The sequence below is a fragment of the Eulemur rufifrons genome, chromosome 6 (assembly GCF_041146395.1).
Source record: "Eulemur rufifrons isolate Redbay chromosome 6, OSU_ERuf_1, whole genome shotgun sequence".
Taxonomy (NCBI): Eukaryota; Metazoa; Chordata; class Mammalia; order Primates; family Lemuridae; genus Eulemur; species Eulemur rufifrons.
In genome coordinates this window covers 104352447-104369702 of record NC_090988.1, presented here as the reverse complement: position 1 = coordinate 104369702, position 17256 = coordinate 104352447, and the positions used below count along the sequence as shown (strand labels likewise).

At 68.6% G+C, this 17256-nt stretch overlaps 1 protein-coding gene and 1 pseudogene across 1 annotated transcript; both read left to right on the top strand.

The window, feature by feature from the left end:
- The first annotated feature begins 227 nt into the window (after window positions 1-227).
- Window positions 228-13272, top strand: DUSP8 (dual specificity phosphatase 8). The gene is made up of 7 exons (XM_069470436.1): window positions 228-333; window positions 5760-6095; window positions 7435-7573; window positions 10908-11074; window positions 11558-11717; window positions 11889-12012; window positions 12225-13272. Exons 2-7 carry the CDS (start codon window positions 5865-5867, stop codon window positions 13270-13272), a joined length of 1869 nt encoding a protein of 622 aa, XP_069326537.1. The 5' UTR covers window positions 228-333; window positions 5760-5864.
- A 484-nt stretch (window positions 13273-13756) lies between these two features.
- On the top strand, window positions 13757-15613 carry LOC138385050 (uncharacterized; annotated as a pseudogene).
- The last annotated feature ends 1643 nt before the right edge of the window (window positions 15614-17256 follow it).

The window sequence follows — 17256 nt, the reverse complement described above, 5'->3', positions numbered from 1 at the left end:
CGAGCCGGCTCCGCGGCCCCCGCCCCGCCGGACGCCTGGACGCCGAGCCCGAGCCCATCCGCGCCGGAGCCGCCCGGCCGCGCCCGCCGAGCCGCGGGGCTGGGATGCGCGCCGCGAGCGCGCGTGCCCGCCCGCAGTGCGCGCGCCCCGGCTCGAGCGAGCGCTCCCCGCGGCGGCGGCGGCGACGGCGGCGACGGCGACGCGGCCCGCGCGCTCCCCCGGCCCCTGCCCCGGCTGCGCGGGCCCCCGCTGGGCCGATGGGCTGCGCGGCGGAGCGGGCGCCCTGAGCGCGGCGCGGGTCCCCGGAGCGCCCCGGACGCGAGCGTGAGCGCGGTGAGCGGAGGCGCGGGCCGGGCGGGGGCGCGGCGGTCGCCGGCGGGAGGGCTTCACCCGCGCGGCCCGGGGGGCGGCTGCGCCCGTCGGGCGCCTGGGAGGAGGCGGCGGCTCGGGAGGTGAGCGGCCCCTGGCCGGCTCCTGGGACGCCAGGCCGGGAAGCCCTTTCCTCCCGCAGCGCCCGGCGGACCCGGTGCAGCCCACACCCGGTGGCCGCCGTGCAGCCTTCTCCCCGCAATTGCTTCGTATGGAGGCGGAGGACAAAAATCAAGGACCCAGAAGGGCCATTGAGATCCAGCCTGGACCCGCCCGAGCCCCAGACACCCCCTGCAGCACCCTCGATGGGGCCGGAGCGGGAGAAGGTCATCCCTGGCACCGAGCCGGTCGGGGAGACAGGAGGGACGGCCTTTGGCCCGCGGGAGACCCAGGGAAGGTCTCGTCCCGTGCCCGGCGCGGAGGGTGCAGGTCCATCCTCCGTGTGGCCAGGCTGCCTGGCACCCCCGCCCCGGGGTGCTCAGCTGGCCCCGCGGAATAAAGGCCATCCCTCTGCCTGCCGCGGAGGCGGCCGCGATGCTGGGGGAGGGGCTGGCACAGCCAGGCTGCCTGCACCCCTCCTCCCCAGGCCCGTCTGCCCACCTGGGATGGCGAGCGCGCCAGGTGGGGGGTACCCAATAGTCTAGCCTGGAGGGGGGCAACAATAGGCCCAGCCCCCCAGGTCATAGCTTCTGGAAGGACTTGCCTTCCGACTCCCCGCTGCAGGGTGTCCTGGTTCTGCGGGGGCAGTCGGCCGAGGGGGGCAGTGAGGGGCTGGGGGGCTCTGGATGGAGGAGGGGTGGCGGGGTGTGGAGTGCTGTCTGCAGCGTTGCAGTGTTGTGCGGCTTGGGTGGGGGTGGGGCGCCGAAGGCCAGGGAGGCGCGTTCTTCCTGCTCCGTGCCCCTGCCTCTGGGGGTCCACGTCCCCCGCTCTCCTGCCTCCTTCCTGGCACAGACCACCCTCCGACACTGTTGCTCCCAGCGCAGCCCAGGGGATGCGTGTAGCATCCAGGGCCCTGGCCCTTTACCTGGAGGACAGTCCCATGTATATTCGCTCCTAGCAGGCACCCGACATGGATGGGCAGATCATGTGACTGGGAGCTGGGAGTTCATCCTGAAGTCTCACTGAAATATCTCCTGCTGCAGTCAGCCTAGGGCTGGGGGAAAGTCACTGGGCAGGTTCTAGTCCCTCCTGCCCTCAGCCCTAGGAGAGGCTTCTGGGCCCAGGGGCTGCCTCTGGGAACAAAATTTCATGAACAGAGATGCAGAAAGATGCTTGGAGTCAGGCTGTGTCCCTGGAGGCTGGCATCGGGGCCCAGAGGTTTCAACTGGGTGCGAGCCTGGAGGGGCTGGGGAGGCCCAGGTGTGCCCCTCGTAGAGAAAGCAGGGAGAGAGATGGCTAAACCCTGGCCACAGAGACTACACGGGCTGAGGCCTCGCTGCCCAGAGTGCTCAGGCGATCCCTGTGGAAGCCCCGGTGGCCCTGGCACGTAGCGTGGGGCACAGTGACCAGCAGAAGCCTGCAGATCAGTGGGGCTGGCACGGGCCAGGTGGGAACGCAGGAAACGTGGATGGTGTCAGTGTCCAGGGCTCAGCCCAGACCCCATCCCTGGGAGCTGAGTGGGCCTCCACCCCCTCCCCTCTCTTCCCACCCACAGCCTCCCCGGGCCCGGGCTGGCTCTGCGTGGCCTTGCCGTGGGCCCAGCCGAGCAGACTGAAGGTCAGCCAGGGTCCTGCCCCGCTGACCTCGGGGGGCTGAGGTGGGAGTCCACCCAGGGAGAGCAGGTGCAGGTGGAGTGAGCTGACCCCTGTCAGCATGTGGGCTCTTGCTTCTGGAGGTTGCCGGCCACCGTCCCTCTCCCGGCCTCCCTAGAGCGTGTCCCAGGTGGCAGTGGCCCGACTTCTCAGCACCTCGGGCTCCTGCACTGCTGGCCTCTTTCCCAGGCCCACCTGGGGGTGCGAGGGCGGGGGCCCACCTGGATGAGGCAGCGTGTCCCAGCCCTCGTTGACGAACAGAAGGTGACTTGGCGAGGGTGCTGTCATTGGGGGCTGGGGGCGGGCCCAGGTCACATATGTGCTCGGGGTCGTGATTGTGCTGCGTGGAGGCCGTGAGTGGAAGCCCACGTGTGTGAGGAGACCCTGGAGCCGGCAGCTGGGGTGCAGGGGTCCTGGATTCTAGAGGGATTTGGCCAACAGAGGGTGAGGACGTGCGTGTGCGTGCGTGTGCGCGCGCTCCTGCATGCGCCCGGCGTCCGGTGCCACACGCTTGTGCACAGGCGTTCACGCGTAGTTGCACACAGGAGAGGTGGATTGTGGGTAAGGAGTCAGTGTGCAGAGGGGCGTGTGCCGGCTCGCACGGGCAGCGGTGTGCATGCGCGCGGGCCCGCGGTGTACCTGGCGCCCAGAAAGGCGCTGCCGGCCGGATCCCAGGAGGGCGGGGCCTGAGCCGAGCCTCCTTCTGACTTTGGACTCGGAAACTGCTGGAGGCCCTTTGATGAGGGCGCGTGGGCTCCCCTGGGCCTTGCTCGCCCGAGCCCCAGGCCCCCGGAACAGCCGGGAGGAGGGTTCTCCACCCCGGCTCCCAGGAACGGGTGTGGACCAAGGCTGGGCCGGAGGGCTTGGGCCCCGCGGCATCCGCGTGTTTGCTTCTGCTGTGTCCGCCTGGCCCGTGCCAGCCCAGCTGGTGTGCTCAAGGCTGTCCCGAGTGTCCCGCGGCCCACCCCGCAGCCCGCCAGTGGCAGCCCAATCCATAGCATGGGGGGAGGCCAGAGGTGAGGGGTCTGCCCCCCAGGAGATTTAGGTCCAGGAGACCCAGTGGTTGAGGATGGACCCCCGAGGCCAGCAGCAGACAGAGGCTTCCTGCAGGAGGGGGTGCTCGTTCAGAGGGGGAGGGGAGCCCCTGAGCTGCACGGGGTGGGCGGAGGGTCAGGACCAGGTGGGGGTGCTGGAGGAATCCCCCGCCTGGCTCTGGGATCCACGGGGCGGCTGGGGGTCACTGCTGGCCCCGCTCCCGGGCACCTGCTGCGGGCGGCAGGGAGGGAGAGCGCAAGGAGGGCGACCTGCCCACTCGGCTGCGGAGCCCGCGCTCGCTGCCGCAGGAGCAGCGGTTGCCTGGCACCTCTGCTGTTGCCATGGCTACGTCGGAGGTGCTAACTTGCTAACGAGTCCCCTTTGGCTGCAAATGACAACGCCATGGTGGTTCCTGGAGCCCAGAGGGTTGCCTGGGAGGCAGGGGCGGGGCCAGGTGCAGGCCCATCTGCCCACCCTGCGCCCCCGCCTCGCCCACCCCCAGCCCGCCCAGGCTTCTCTCTGGGCAGTGTGAACACCGGCCGGCTGCCTTGGGTGGGGGTCTCCCCAGCACCCCCCATGGCTGGCAGCCCTGTTTGCTTCCGCTGTTTTCGGTGAGAGGTGACCCACCCCCACTTAACTGAGGGGGCACATTGAGGCTTCTGCTGGCAGACCCCTGGGCCTGGGGGTCCTGGGCCTTGGCGTCGGGCTGTTGGTCCTCTGTCCAGCGGGACCTGGCCGACCTCCCCTCTGCCGCCTTGCACGAGATTCCAGTTAGGACTCAGGGAAAACCGCCCAAGGCAGCCGGTACAGGACTTGAATCGGGGACCCTTTAGCAGACAGGTGCCTTTGCTGTTGAACTTGCTTGGTGTGGCCCCAGGGGCAGCTCCCTAGCCCTGCCCCCGGGCCTCGCCCCCCGTGGCGGAGATGGGCGCCCAGGCCTGGAGGGGGGTCTGTGATGGGGTCCCAGGTGCTGTTGCGGCTCCTTGGTGGCAGCTGTGCTGCCTCACCCTAAAGCTGCCCACCCAGGGGCCGGGGTTTCCCGCCACCCCCAGGAGCGGAGGGAGGGGCGTCTATAGCAGGGTGCTGGGGACAATGGGCACAGATGCGGTGTGCCCACAAGGAAGGGCAGGCAGGGCCAAGCCAGCACTGTCTGCGGAAAGGAGAGCACGGCCAGGACTCCCAAGTGGGGTGGGGTCTCAGCCCTGCCCCTCAGTTTCTGGGGTGGGGGCTGGGGGTACAGGCCTCACCTGCCTGTGCCCGCTGCTCTGTGGACCCGACCTTGGCCCTGCTCCACCAGCCTGGGGGCCGACCCAGGGGGGCGGGGGCTCGAGGAGTGGTGGTGGCACTTTTCCCCAGCATCGCTGCTTGTGGTGTGCACGTGTTCTCAGGCCACCTGCTCCCAGCGCCCTCTGTCTCTGGGGCTGGGGGTTGGGGGCCCATGTAGGGGCCTTTGCCCACTGTGGCCCTGGGGGCCTTCCCAGCACTGAGCTCGGCGGGGAGGTGGGCCTTGTGGGGGACACCCGGGAGCCCTGTCCAGTCTTGTGTGTGACCTTGTGCTGGTCCCATCCCTGCCCTGAGCCTCAGTTTCCCCACATTTAAAACAAACTTGTCACTGTGATGCTGTGTGCCTCGTGGGTCTGCGTCTCGGGTGGGCCTAGGGGAAGGCCAGTCCTGGCAGGTGGCAGAGGAGACAGGGCCAGATGGGTGGGGTGGCAGAGGCTGGTCACTGAGCCACAGGAGGGGACTTCTGAGCCCCCAGCCGCACCTCCAGGCACCCCCGTGCCCCAGGCCTTTGCAGGCTATGCCACAGGGACCTTCTTCCTAGGCCTGGCCCCACTCAACCCGTCCGGGGACTCCCAGCCCCGAGGGACCCCCGTGCCCCAGGCCTGCGCTGAGCCTGAAGCGCCCAGCCCCACCCTGCTCTGAGGGTGAGATGTAGCCACGCAGGGGTTGGGCCTTTGCCCCCAGCGCCTTGGGCAGTGGGCTGGCAGGGCACTGAACCTCAGCCTGCAGAGCTAGGACAATGGCAGGAACAAAGGCGCCCCCACGCCCAAGCCCCCAGCCTGCCTGTCCACCCGCCTCTGGAAAGCGCCCACATCTGCCGTGGTCCGGATTATCGGTTTACAGAGCGGCCCCGGACTTCATCTCTGTGGACTGGGCTCCCCGGGGTTGAGCCAGGAGGGGAGGGGCAAGTTCTGGACCCCTGGGCTCCTGGGCTCCTGGTGGTTGGGAAGATACGAGGCCAGAGTGGGAAGAGGCATGCACCCCGGGGCTGAGATGGAGTGTTCTGGAATGCGTGGCTGTGATGTGCCCAGAGCCCAGGCCCGCCCTGAGAATGTGCCCTCTGGGTGCCCTGCTGGCCTCCCCTACGTCGCGGGGTCCGCCGGGGGCCGGCCTGTGGCGAGGCAGTCTTGGCAGAACAGGGTCTCTGCCGTGGGCTCTTCCAACTCGATGAGACTTTGCTTCCTCCGAGGGCGAAGACCCCTCGGCGCATGTCGGTACCAAAGGCTCTGGTGGCCTCAGGTCCCAGCCCCGGCCCTTCCTGGGGCGCCAGCCGGGTGCGCTCTGGGCCTGCAGCCCTGCTGACGTCCTCCTCTCCCGCAGGGCTGGCGCCATGTGCTAGGTGACACTGAGCGCAAGGCCACGCCCCCGGCCGTCGGAGCAGCGCCTCCTCGTGTCAGGGGTCACCCCGCTGCCCAGGGCCCCACCATGGCTGGGGACCGGCTCCCGAGGAAGGTGATGGACGCCAAGAAGCTGGCCAGCCTGCTGCGGGGAGGGCCCGGGGGGCCGCTGGTCATCGACAGCCGCTCCTTCGTGGAGTACAACAGCTGGCACGTGCTCAGCTCCGTCAACATCTGCTGCTCCAAGCTGGTGAAGCGGCGGCTGCAGCAGGGCAAGGTGACCATCGCGGAGCTCGTCCAGCCGGCCGTGCGCAGCCAGGTACCCGGGCCGGCCCTCCTGCCGGGCCGTCACCTCCAGGGTCAGCAGCTGCTCTTGAAACCAAACTGGGTTTCTCGGGTCACAGCTCGGGCGTCGGGGGCAGGGGGCGCCCCCAGCTTGCCTCTTTCTGCACACGTGCCCTTCCCGCGGCCCCGCGCAGCCCCTGCACGGAGGTCCGGGCCTGCCCGCTCCTCCCCAACACACGTGGGACAGGACGGAGTCCTGGGCGGTGTCCGCAGTGGCCCAGGCTCGCAAAGAGGCACACTGAGGGAGGAGTGAGGTGTGAGTGCGGGCAGGGCTGTGCAGGGAGAGGCACCGGACTGCTGTGGGGACAGGAGGGGCCGGCCACGTCCCCACGCCCCGGAGTGTGCTGAGACCCAGCATTCTCTCTGGGGCCCCAGGGAGGGCCTTCCGGGAGGGACCGAGTCCGGCTGCGGGGTGGCGGGTAACGTGCCTGGAGGGGGCAGGAGGGGCCTGTCACACACCTGCCAGCTCAGAGCCAGGGCGGGAGAGGACAGGGGGGCTGGGCGCCTGTCGGGAGCCCACCCCAAGGCCAGAATCGGCTCCCTGCGGCCTCCAAGGAGGGGAATCTGGTGATTAATCACCCCCAGCGAGGACTCCTGGCTGGAGTGCGGTCCCATTGGCTGCCGGTGACATCACCCAGTGCAGGGCTGGCAGCTCAGCTGGCTTAAGGGCCGAGTGTGCTGGGGGGCGGGGCCCCAGTGCTGTCAGAGCAAAAGCTGCCAACATCTGGCCCCACGGGGGGGGGGGGGGGGGGGGGGCGGGGCGGGGCGGGGGGGCTGGGCTGGGGGAGGGGGAGGGGGAGGGCAGGAGCAACCAACAGCCCCACCTCCAGCTGCTGCCTCCTGGGGGGGGGGCTCCTGCTGCCCTGGGTTCCGGGGGGCTGGGGAGGGGAGGGCTGTGCGGGCTCGGCAGGCAGCCTCCAAGCTCTGCGTGGGGAGCCAGCCCAGGCCACGTCCTGTGCCCCGGCCCGTGTCCCGTGTGCACTCCCTGGGCAGGCAGGGGGACAGTGTGGAGGGCTGGGGCCCCAGGGACCCTGTCACACTCACCTTGTCTGCTCCCTATAGTCCTGTCCCCCAGGGGTGCCCACGGTGTCCGTCCCCTCACCTGTGTGGCTGTGGGCGGCTACACCTGTCCCCCCTCCCCGCCGCGGGAGGAGAGTGTGAGGTGTGGGGAGGCCCCTGCCAGGTGACAGCTGCCCCTTCCCTTCCCCGTTGTCTGGCCTCCCCTTGGGCCAGCGGCAGCAGGCGGGGGCAGGGCGGGGGCAGGGCGTCCGACAGGGGCCAGCAGACCCTGACCTCTGCCCTCTCGGCCCCAGGTGGAGGCTGCGGAGCCGCAGGACGTGGTGGTCTACGACCAGAGCACCCGGGACGCCAGCGTGCTGGCCGCAGACAGCTTCCTGTCCATCCTGCTGAGCAAGCTGGACGGTTGCTTCCACAGCGTGGCCATCCTCACAGGTGGGTGCGCAGCCCCCGGACCCCCACCCCGGCCTGGGGACCTCTGGGTTCCTCAGGGACCCCACACTCAGGACCCCTCCAATACGGGCCCACCCCAGCACAGGAGGAAGCCCCCAAAGGCCCGGCGTCCAGGCAGAGATGCCCGGAGCTCCCTGTCCGAGGGGAGGCAGAGCCCCACCCTCCGGAAGCCTCAGTCTGCCCCAGAGGGGTCCCCACGCCCCAACACCCCCGAAAGCCCAGCTGAGCACAGGTTGCCTAGCAACAGCCTAGTGTTCAAGGCTGCTGCCTGGGGTCCAGCAGGCCCCTCCCCAGGGCCACCTGTGCCCCCAGGGCAGCCCGGCCAGCAGCGCCCAGACCGGAGGCGGGGCCCCCCACACACACACTCCGGTTCATTCCGCCCGCAGCAGTGGCTGAGTGAGCTTCGGTGGAATCCACCTCCTGGAGGGCCCAGGGCCTAGAGCCGGACCCTCCCTGGCCCAGGACAGGAGTCTTTGTTGATGTCCCTGCCACTGGGCCTCTGGGCACCAGGGGCTGGAGTGGGCAGGGGAGAGTGTGGAGGGCTGACACGCCCTCCCCCCACAGCGACAGAGCACCCTGAGCCCCTGCCACCTGCAGACACGGGGGGCGGGGCAGCGAGTGGGCAGCCGGGCGGCCCCAGCACTGGCGTCCTGTGGGGGCCACAGGGTGTGCCAGCTGCCTTGGCCAGCCGCGCCCAGCCCTGGAGGGTGCCTAGCAGGCTGGGGGGTGGCAGCTCAGCATCGCATATGGGACACGGCTACCCTCTCTCCACATGTGTCTGGGCACGAGCTGAGGGTCCCCCGTTTCTGGACTGGCGCAGTCAGAGGGTGTCTGGTGGCCAGCGGCTGCCTGTGAGTGCGTGTGTCCTGCCTCCAGTGTCTGCAGTGACCCTGAGCCTGCCGGTGGGATTTGGGGCGTGTGTGCACTCTTGGAACCAGAGGCCTCAGAACGGTGCACCCTTGGATGCAACCTCCAGCCTCTAGGTTCCATTTGGAGGGAGGGCTGGAAAGTTCTGGGCTTTTTGCAGGTGCCCTGGGCATAGCTGGAACCCTCCACGGGCCCAGCTTGCTGTCCTAGTCAGGAACGGGGCCATGAGGCCCTCTGGGAGTCTAAGAGGGCCCCGAGTGGCACCCCCCTCCCCCCCGCCCCAGGCTGTGCTGGGGAAAGCCCAGAGCCTGGACGGCCCCGTCTGCATGGTGGCCAGGGCCAGGACAGCGTGGGAGGCCGCGCCTTCTCTGGCACCTGGTGGGGCGGGCCTGGCCTGGGATTCGCCAGGAGGGCTCACGTGGGACCTGGCTGTGCCCCGCTTGGCTCTCTGAGCCCTCTGGGCTGCCACCTGCCCTGTGTCCAGCCTGCGAAGATGTCCCCATTCCTCCAAAGGCCAAGCCAGGGAGGAGTCGTGGCCCCCAGGTGTACGGGAAGCTCACAGTGGCACCAAATCAGGACCCAGTGCAGGACGGGCTCCCTGCCTTGCCCACAAGCCCCCCACCCCCAGGTGGGCACAGCCTCTGCTCCCGGCTGGCTCTGCCCCGAATCCGTGAGAACAGGAAGGAAAATGGTGAACGGGAGATGGGGCATGTGCCTTTGTGCGCTCTGGGTTTCGCAGAAGCGTGAGCTGCAGTGCCCTCCCCAGGCCCCACGGACTGCTGGGACCTGCAAAGTGTCACTCATTCAGCCCGTCACCCACCCCCAGGGCCCGGGTGGCCCTGGGATCCCTGGAACCCACAGCAGAATCGGCAGGAGCACCCAGGCTACCTGGCTCTGTGGGGGTCCCGGGAAGCGTCCCTGAGGGACGGCTGTGAAGGTGTCGGGGCTCTCACCTGTCCAGGGACGTTCCTGCCTTCCCTCCCTTGGGAGGTGGGCGGGGCTGGGGAGGGCTCTGATGGCCGTCACCCCCGACCACTCTGGCCAGGCCCTGCCGAGAGCAGAGAGCAGAGCAAAGAGCCCTGGAGCGGGTGGGAGGACAGGAGGCCCAGGCCAGAGCCCACGGAGAGGCGGTGCGGGCCTGCAGCGAACACGCGTGGCCCCTGCCCAGCCTGCTCCGGGAGCCTGTGAACCTGTGCGCTGTGGCATGATGGTGACAGCTGTCACCTGCTTCTCCCCGTGTGGCCAACAGCTTCACGAGGAAGGGACTGCTTCTCCTCCAGGGCTGGTACCTGGACCTGCCCAGCCTGGAGGTGCCCCATCTCCGTGGCCCCCAAGGTCATGCCTTGCTCAAGCCCTGGGCGCTAATGCACGGGCATTCTGGTCGGGCGTCTGTAGAACTGGCCACTGAGCCCGGCCAGGGATGAAGGTGGAGCCCAGACTTCTGTCTCCGGGAATCACCAGCCTCTTCTGCAGACCAGGGCGGGAAAGTGCCGGGACCCCGGGCCCGGGACCCACTGCGCGTCCTCGCTGCCTCCGGCGGGAGAGGGTGGCCTGTGTCCAGTTGTCTCTGGTGCTGGTTGGGCCCACTGGGGCCAGAAACAGGAGCCCCCCCGCCCGCTGTGGGGTTGTGTCCCCCGAGCCATGCTCAGCCCTGGGGGTCGCTGAGCAGTTCCCACCCTACCAAGGCGGTGTCCCCAGTGTCCAGTCTGAGTCAGGGGTCAGCCCCGTCGGGCTGGGTGTGGTCAGGTCCACTCTGTGTCCTCATGGTCATCGTCTTCTCTGAGCCTCACAACAGTGCCGTGTGGCAGGCAGAACCAGGAAACTGAGTCCAGAGGCGTGGCGAGCCCTGCCCACAGTTGCTGAGTCAGGCGTGGCCGGGGCCCGGCGGAGGGGCTCCTGCCCACATCGCGTGGCAGGCGGCAGGCCCGTGCCCGCCAGTGTGTGGCGAGCTCCCGCCACCAGGGCTCCTGGGCTCCTTGTCCTCCCCTGCTGGGCAGGGCAGAGCTGTGACCAACCACAGATGCCCTGCGGCCGTGCCAGTTCCCGTGGGTGATGTCATGCCTGGGGCAGGGGAGGCCCCCAGAAGCTCTTGCCTCCCAGTGCTGGCACCCAAGCCCGGGCCCAGCCAGCAGTGGGCAGGGAGGGGTGAGGAAGGCTCGCCCGGCCCGGCCTGCACATGCTGTGCTGGCCGCCCGGCCTGGCCTCAGCCGGGTCAGCCCCTGGTCTGCGTGAGGAGGAGCCCGGGCATCGGTGCAGGCTCAGAGTGGCGGCACTACCCCTGCCGTGGGGACAGCGGCCCTCTGGCCTGGGACCAGGTGCTCAGGCCAGAGGCTCTGCCCGCTCCTGGCTCTGCCTGGGCCCGGGCTGGGTGCGGCTGGGCCTGAGCGGTGGATGGGGCAGCCCAGCACTCTCCTGCCCACCTGACACTCCCCTCCTTGCCTCTCCGCAGGGGGCTTTGCCACCTTCTCCTCCTGCTTCCCTGGCCTCTGTGAGGGCCGGCCTGGCACCCTGCTGTCCGTGAGCCTCTCCCAGCCCTGCCTGCCGGCGCCCAGCGTGGGCCTGACCCGCATCCTCCCTCACCTCTACCTGGGCTCCCAGAAGGACGTCCTGGACAAGGTGCGTGCCCAGCTGGAGCAGGAAGGGGGCCGAGGACTGGTGGGGGAGGCCCGGTGTGGGGTGAGCATGGGTGAGGTGGGGGGACTGAGGTCTCCACCCCCAGGGCCCAGCAGGGCTTCAGGGAGGGGCCCAGCAGGGCTGGGTCAGAAGCGGTGGCCCCACATGCCAAACCACTGACGTCACTGGCCCTTGGCCAGCTCTGAAAGAATCCGTGTTTTAAAAACGGTGACGGAAAAGGGTAAAGCCTCCGCCCAGGCCGCCATGCATTCCTGGGCGCCCACTGCAGGCAGCGGGCGGGGCTGGCAGAGGAGGCCAGCCGTCCCCGTCCCTGTCCCCGCAGGGCTCCTGGGCCCGGCTCCTCGGACAAACCCGGAGACCCCAGTTCTAACGTCCTTCCCAGCTGCAGGGGGAGCCCCCCGCGGCTCCCGGGCGCCCGGCCCTTCTCCTTTCTTGCCACCCCTTCCAACGGGCCTCCCTCCCCAGGACCTGATGACCCAGAATGGAATAAGCTACGTCCTCAACGCCAGCAACTCCTGCCCCAAGCCCGACTTCATCTGCGAGAGCCGCTTCATGCGCATCCCCATCAACGACAACTACTGTGAAAAGCTGCTGCCCTGGCTGGACAAGTCCGTGGAGTTCATTGGTGAGGGGGCAGGCGGAGGGGCTGCTTCCACCCCAGCCCAGGGGCAGGGGCCGCGGCACCGTCTCGGGCAGGGGAGGGGGTCCTGGGAAGCAGCGGGACGTGGGCAGCCGGGAGGGTGGGGAGGGGCCCAGTCCGGCCCTCACCTGGTCCCTGTGGCTCCCCTGCCCCCAGATAAAGCCAAGCTGTCCAGCTGCCAAGTCATCGTCCACTGTCTGGCCGGCATCTCGCGCTCTGCCACCATCGCCATCGCCTACATCATGAAGACCATGGGCATGTCCTCAGACGATGCGTACAGGTACCTCCCTGCCCGGCCGGGGCTCAACATCCCCCCTTCCGTTCTCCACCGTCCTGGCGGCACCAGAGCGGCCCCAACCTGTACAGGCCTGGCCTAAGCCCAGCCCCCCACGCGCCGGCCTGTGTGCCAGGGTGGGCCGGGCGAGCAGGGCAGGGTCGGGCGGCGGCTGGGCCTGGCGGGAAGCAGCCCCCCACTGGCGCCCTCTCGCGCAGGTTCGTGAAGGACCGGCGCCCGTCCATCTCGCCCAACTTCAACTTCCTGGGCCAGCTGCTGGAGTACGAGCGCAGCCTGAAGCTGCTGGCCGCCCTGCAGGGCGACGCAGGCCCCCCCTCGGGGACGCCTGAGGCTCCGCTGCCGCAGCTGCCACCACCTACCTCAGAGAGAGCGGCCACCGGGAGCGCGGCGGCCTCCGCAGCCAGGGACAGCGGCCCCGGCGCCGGCGGGGAGCCCCCCGCGCCCGCCGCGGCGGCGCCGGCCACCAGCGCGCTGCAGCAGGGGCTGCGCGGCCTGCACCTCTCCTCGGACCGCCTCCAGGACACCAACCGCCTCAAGCGCTCCTTCTCCCTGGACATCAAGTCGGCCTACGCCCCGAGCCGGCGGCCCGACGGCCCCGGCGCGCCCGACCCCGGCGAGGCCCCGAAGCTCTGCAAGCTGGACAGCCCGTCCGGGGGCGCGCTGGGCCTGCCCTCGCCCGGCCCGGACAGCCCGGACGCGGCCCCCGAGGCGCGGCCCCGGCCCCGTCGGCGGCCCCGGCCCCCCGCCGGCTCCCCCGCGCGCTCCCCCGCGCACGGCCTCGGCCTGAACTTCGGGGACGCGGCCCGGCAGACTCCGCGGCACGGCCTCTCGGCGCTGTCGGCGCCCGGGCTGCCTGGCCCCGGCCAGCCGGCCGGCCCCGCGGCCTGGGCGCCGCTCGACTCCCCGGGCACGCCGTCGCCCGACGGGCCCTGGTGCTTCAGCCCCGAGGGCGCGCAGGGGGCGGGCGGAGCGCGGTTCGTGCCCTTCGGCCGGGCGGGCGCGCCGGGACCCGGCGGCGGCAGCGGCGGGGACCTGCGGCGGCGGGAGGCGGCGCGGGCCGAGCCCCGGGACGCGCGGACGGGCTGGCCCGACGAGCCGGGCCCCGAGACGCAGTTCAAGCGCCGCAGCTGCCAGATGCAGTTCGAGGAGGGCATGGCGGAGGGGCGCGCGCGCGGCGAGGAGCTGGCCGCCCTGGGCAAGCAGGCGAGCTTCTCGGGCAGCGTGGAGGTCATCGAGGTGTCCTGACCCGCGCGGTCCCGCGCCCCAGCCGCCCGCCGCCCCTGGCGCCCCGGCTCGGCCGCCCGCAGCCGGGCCGTTATAAATATATATTATATATAATGCAAAGAAAGGTAAATGGTTTTACTGCGATTTTTATCAAGAAGTAAATATTTCGATTTTTTTATTTATTTAAGCTGTTCATTCTGGCAATGATTTGGCACCAGTGCCGGGTGGTCCTCCGAGCTCTATTTTTACTGTCTGATATTTAAACTGAAACATGTTTCTAAGCAATATGAGGCCACCTTCAGTCGCAAGCTGGGGTGCCAGGTCTGGGGTCCCCTGGCCGACTCCCCGCACCCGCACCCGCAGGAAACACTGCTGACCTTTGCAAAGAGGCTGCCGAGCTTTCGGGGCTTTTGTGCACTTTTTACATAAGAAAAAGGGGAAAAAAGGAAAAAAAAAACTTCTTTGCCACAAACTGAGCCGCAGAACCTCCCTTCCCTCCCTCCCACCCCCTGTCCTCTCGGCCCCTCCCTCTCCTCTGCGCCTCTGAACCAAAGCCATAGGTTTGGGGGCGGCCCGGGAGCTGGTGTGCCCCCAGCGGGTACTGCCAGCCCTGCACCAGCTCCAGGACCAGCCCTTGGTGGCACGGAGGGCGTCCTCCACCCGCCGCCCAGAGCTGCTCCTGCTCCCTGGCAGGTGTGGATGGGCGTTTGGCCCAACGGGGCAGGTTTCCGAGGGGCTGGGAGTAGGACAGAGTGGAGGCTTGGAAAGGGGGCTCCTGAATGTGAGCCGAGGTGGGTCCCCAGGGCGGGGGCAGGGTCCACTTCCTCGGAAAGGCCATTCCAAGGAGGGTGCGTCCTGCCCTCTCCTTTGCATTGTCCCAGAGCCCCCTGCCGGGCAGGAGCCCCCCACCCCCGAGAGGGGCGTGGCCTCTGGGGGTGTCGGGCGGGAGGCCCCCTCCCCCGCAGGAAGGGGCGTGGCCTCTGGGGTGCCAGGCGGGAGGGCCCTGCTGGCCAGTGCTGGCTCCACTGGTCAGAGGGGAGCTGCCGGCCCAGGTGTCGGAGGGGTGGGTTTAGGGCTTGTCCTGGGCTCTTGCGCCCACCCAGCCCGGCCCCCTCAGGACTTGGAATTCAGGCATCTGCACACTGAGGGGCCCCCGTGAGCAGATGCTGCCTAGCTCGGGGAGGTCCTTCCTGTGGTCCTCCCAGGGTCCCGAGGTCCTGAACTTTGGGAGAGCCAACTCAAGGCAGATAAAGACCCTTTGTCTCCCCCACCATGGGAGCCTTGTAGGAGAGGAAACCCCCAACACCCCTTTCCCAGGGTCCTCCCAGCATCTTCAAGGTGACATGCCAGCCCCCACCCCCAGGTGGGCCCAGGTAGGCCCAGGTGGGTTAGCCTGGGGGTGAGGGCAGGAGAAGAGCCCAGCTGCCCCTGCCCCACACCCGCCTGGGTCACTGGGACCCACGGCTTTGAGGGCAGATGTCCCTTGCCCTTCAGATGTCCCAGAGACTAGGAGTGGGCCCCGTCACCTTGCGGAGATGCCGGGGCGGGGGGGCTGGGCAGGAGGGGCTGCCCCTGGCTGTTTCTTCTATTTGTTCATTTGACCCCAGGCCTCTGTCCCTGTCATCCCTCTTTTAAGCAAAAGTCCTGTTCCTGTTCCCTCTGTCCCACCCACCCCATTCCCGAGAAAATAAGCTATCATTGTTGTATTTGCAATCTATGGATTAGAGGTTTTAAGTATTTATTATTGGTTAATTATTATTAATTATGTAAATTTGCCTCCTGTCTGTTGCGTTGGGTTTCTGAGGTGACCCTGGGTGTGGAGGATGCACTGGCCCCCCTCCTCGCCCCGCCCCTGCGCTGTCCGGGAGACAGTTTTGGGGCCACTGGTTGGGTCCCCAAACCCTGGATGCAGGTCCCACGGTCCCGCGGCCCCCCTGCCCCAGGGCTGCCAGCATCACTGTGGCTCCTGTCCTGGGGCACGTGGGGCCGGTCGAGCTCAGTCTCTGCTCTCGCTGGTGAGGCCCCGGTCACCCCAAAGGGGGCAGCCGAGATGGGGGAGAAGGTCCCCCATCTGTGTGCTGGGGCAGCCGGGCAGGGGCCTTTCCCAGGCCGCTGCCCCCACCCTTCCAGGTATGGGGGGCTGGGCTGCTGAGTCCGCCAGCCCTCCGGCCCCTCGCACCCCTGCCTGGCCACTGCCCGGCTTCAGGGTCGCCCCACAAGGGGCCCAGCCCCTTCCTGTCATTTGCTGGAAGGTCCAGCAGAGCAGAGGCGGCAGCCCCCCAGCCGAGCCTCCTGTCTCTGTGGACCGACCGGGCTGCCAGCACCCAGCCTGCTCCCCCTCCGCCTCAGAACCCCTCCCCCAGGGGCCACACTTCCAGGTCCTAGGCCTGTCCCCTCCTTTTGTCTTTGGAAACAATGTGTTGTAATAAATCCTGAGATGGACATTTTCCCCTGGCTTCTGGCTGCCTGTTTCTTCAGACTGTTGTGGGGTGGGGGCGGTGGTGGGGCCGGCATGGAGGCCCCCTTGAGGCCGGAAGACGGGTGTGCTGGGCCTGGAACCTTGGCCCAGACTGACCGGGCCAGGGGGTAGGCAGGGCGGGGTGTCAGGGCCCTGCAGTGGGCCGGGCTGGGAACTGTCCCGGCTGGACCAGGCGTTGGGGGGCGCAGGTTTAGGATGCGAAGCTGCCTTTTCTATGGTTGCATGCTAGCGAGTGTGAGTAACTTGAAACTGCATAAAACACTCAGTTTTGCCCGCCACCGCCCCTTCCCCGGACAGTCCTGCTGTGAACAGCTGCGTGCCTCTCTGCAGGCCTCTGTGTGTACATGTGTGCACACGAGCGTGTGTGTACGGACCACGCAACAGCTTTTCTGATGTTACTCACTGAAGGTGTGCACGTGGCACAACGGTGGGAAACACACCAGGTATCTGCGGGAGGCGCCGAGACGGACTCCCCCAGCCCTGGCCCGGCCTGCAGACCCGGCTGTGCGGGGCGCCAGAGCCGCAGTGTGGGCACAGCGCCGGGGTCACAGCCACGCAGCGGCGAGCATCCTTACGCCATTCCCATAGGGCGGGTTTTTAAACGTGGCTTTTCTGGGTCGATTCAACGTTTGCTCGGTTGTTACGACAACAGCTCCCACGCACGCACGGAGGGCTCGCTGTGTGACAGGGCAGCTCTGGGCACTTTCCCAGGGTCTCCAGGTGGCTCCCCACAGAGCCATGTCCTCGGACCCACGCCCCACAGTGCTCCGGCTCCTGCGGCTTCCTCGAGCTGAGCTGCGGAGGGCCCCCTCCAGACCGTGACTCCAGCCAGCCCTGTGCGTGTGCGTGTGTGTGTGTGTGTGTGTGTGCGTGCGTGCGTAGGTGCTGTGCTTCAGGACACGGGAGGAAGAGGGGAAGGGGGCCTGGCCAGCCCCCAGAGGAAGCAGGGGCCTTGAATCCTGCATCCTTAAGAGTCCTCACGGAGGCTGAAGGCTAGAAGTGTGGCTATTTTTAGCTTAAGAACGGCTATTTATAGCTCTGGCAGCCCCTGGGAGTCAATAAAACCCAGGCCTGGAAAAAGCTGATGGCTGTCTCAAGCCGCAGCAACTGCCCCGCCCCCGCTAATGCGCGTGAGCACCTGCAGCTGCAGGAGGGGCACCAGGGCCTTTCCTGGGACCCCCAGCTGGGCACACGGGGTCTCAGGCGGGAGGCAAGGTGGGACTCTGAATGGGGGAGAGCCCCTTCTCCCCTCAGCCGGGCCCCCCGAGGTCGACTTGAGCAGGAGCTGCACCGGTGGGCAGTGAAGCAGGAGGGGAGCACTGGGGGGCTGGCCCGGCTGCCACACTGCCAGATACCCGCCCCACAGGGTCCCCTAAAGCTAGGTTGACGCCCTGCTTGTGCCTCTGTGTGTCCCTCCCCCCAGGCCAAGAGCTTTAGGCACTTGATGGGCCGTGGATGGCGGGCGGGTGGGGGTGGCTGGGTAATGAGGGGCGGGTGGGGGTGGGTGGCAGGTGGAAGGGGGAGCG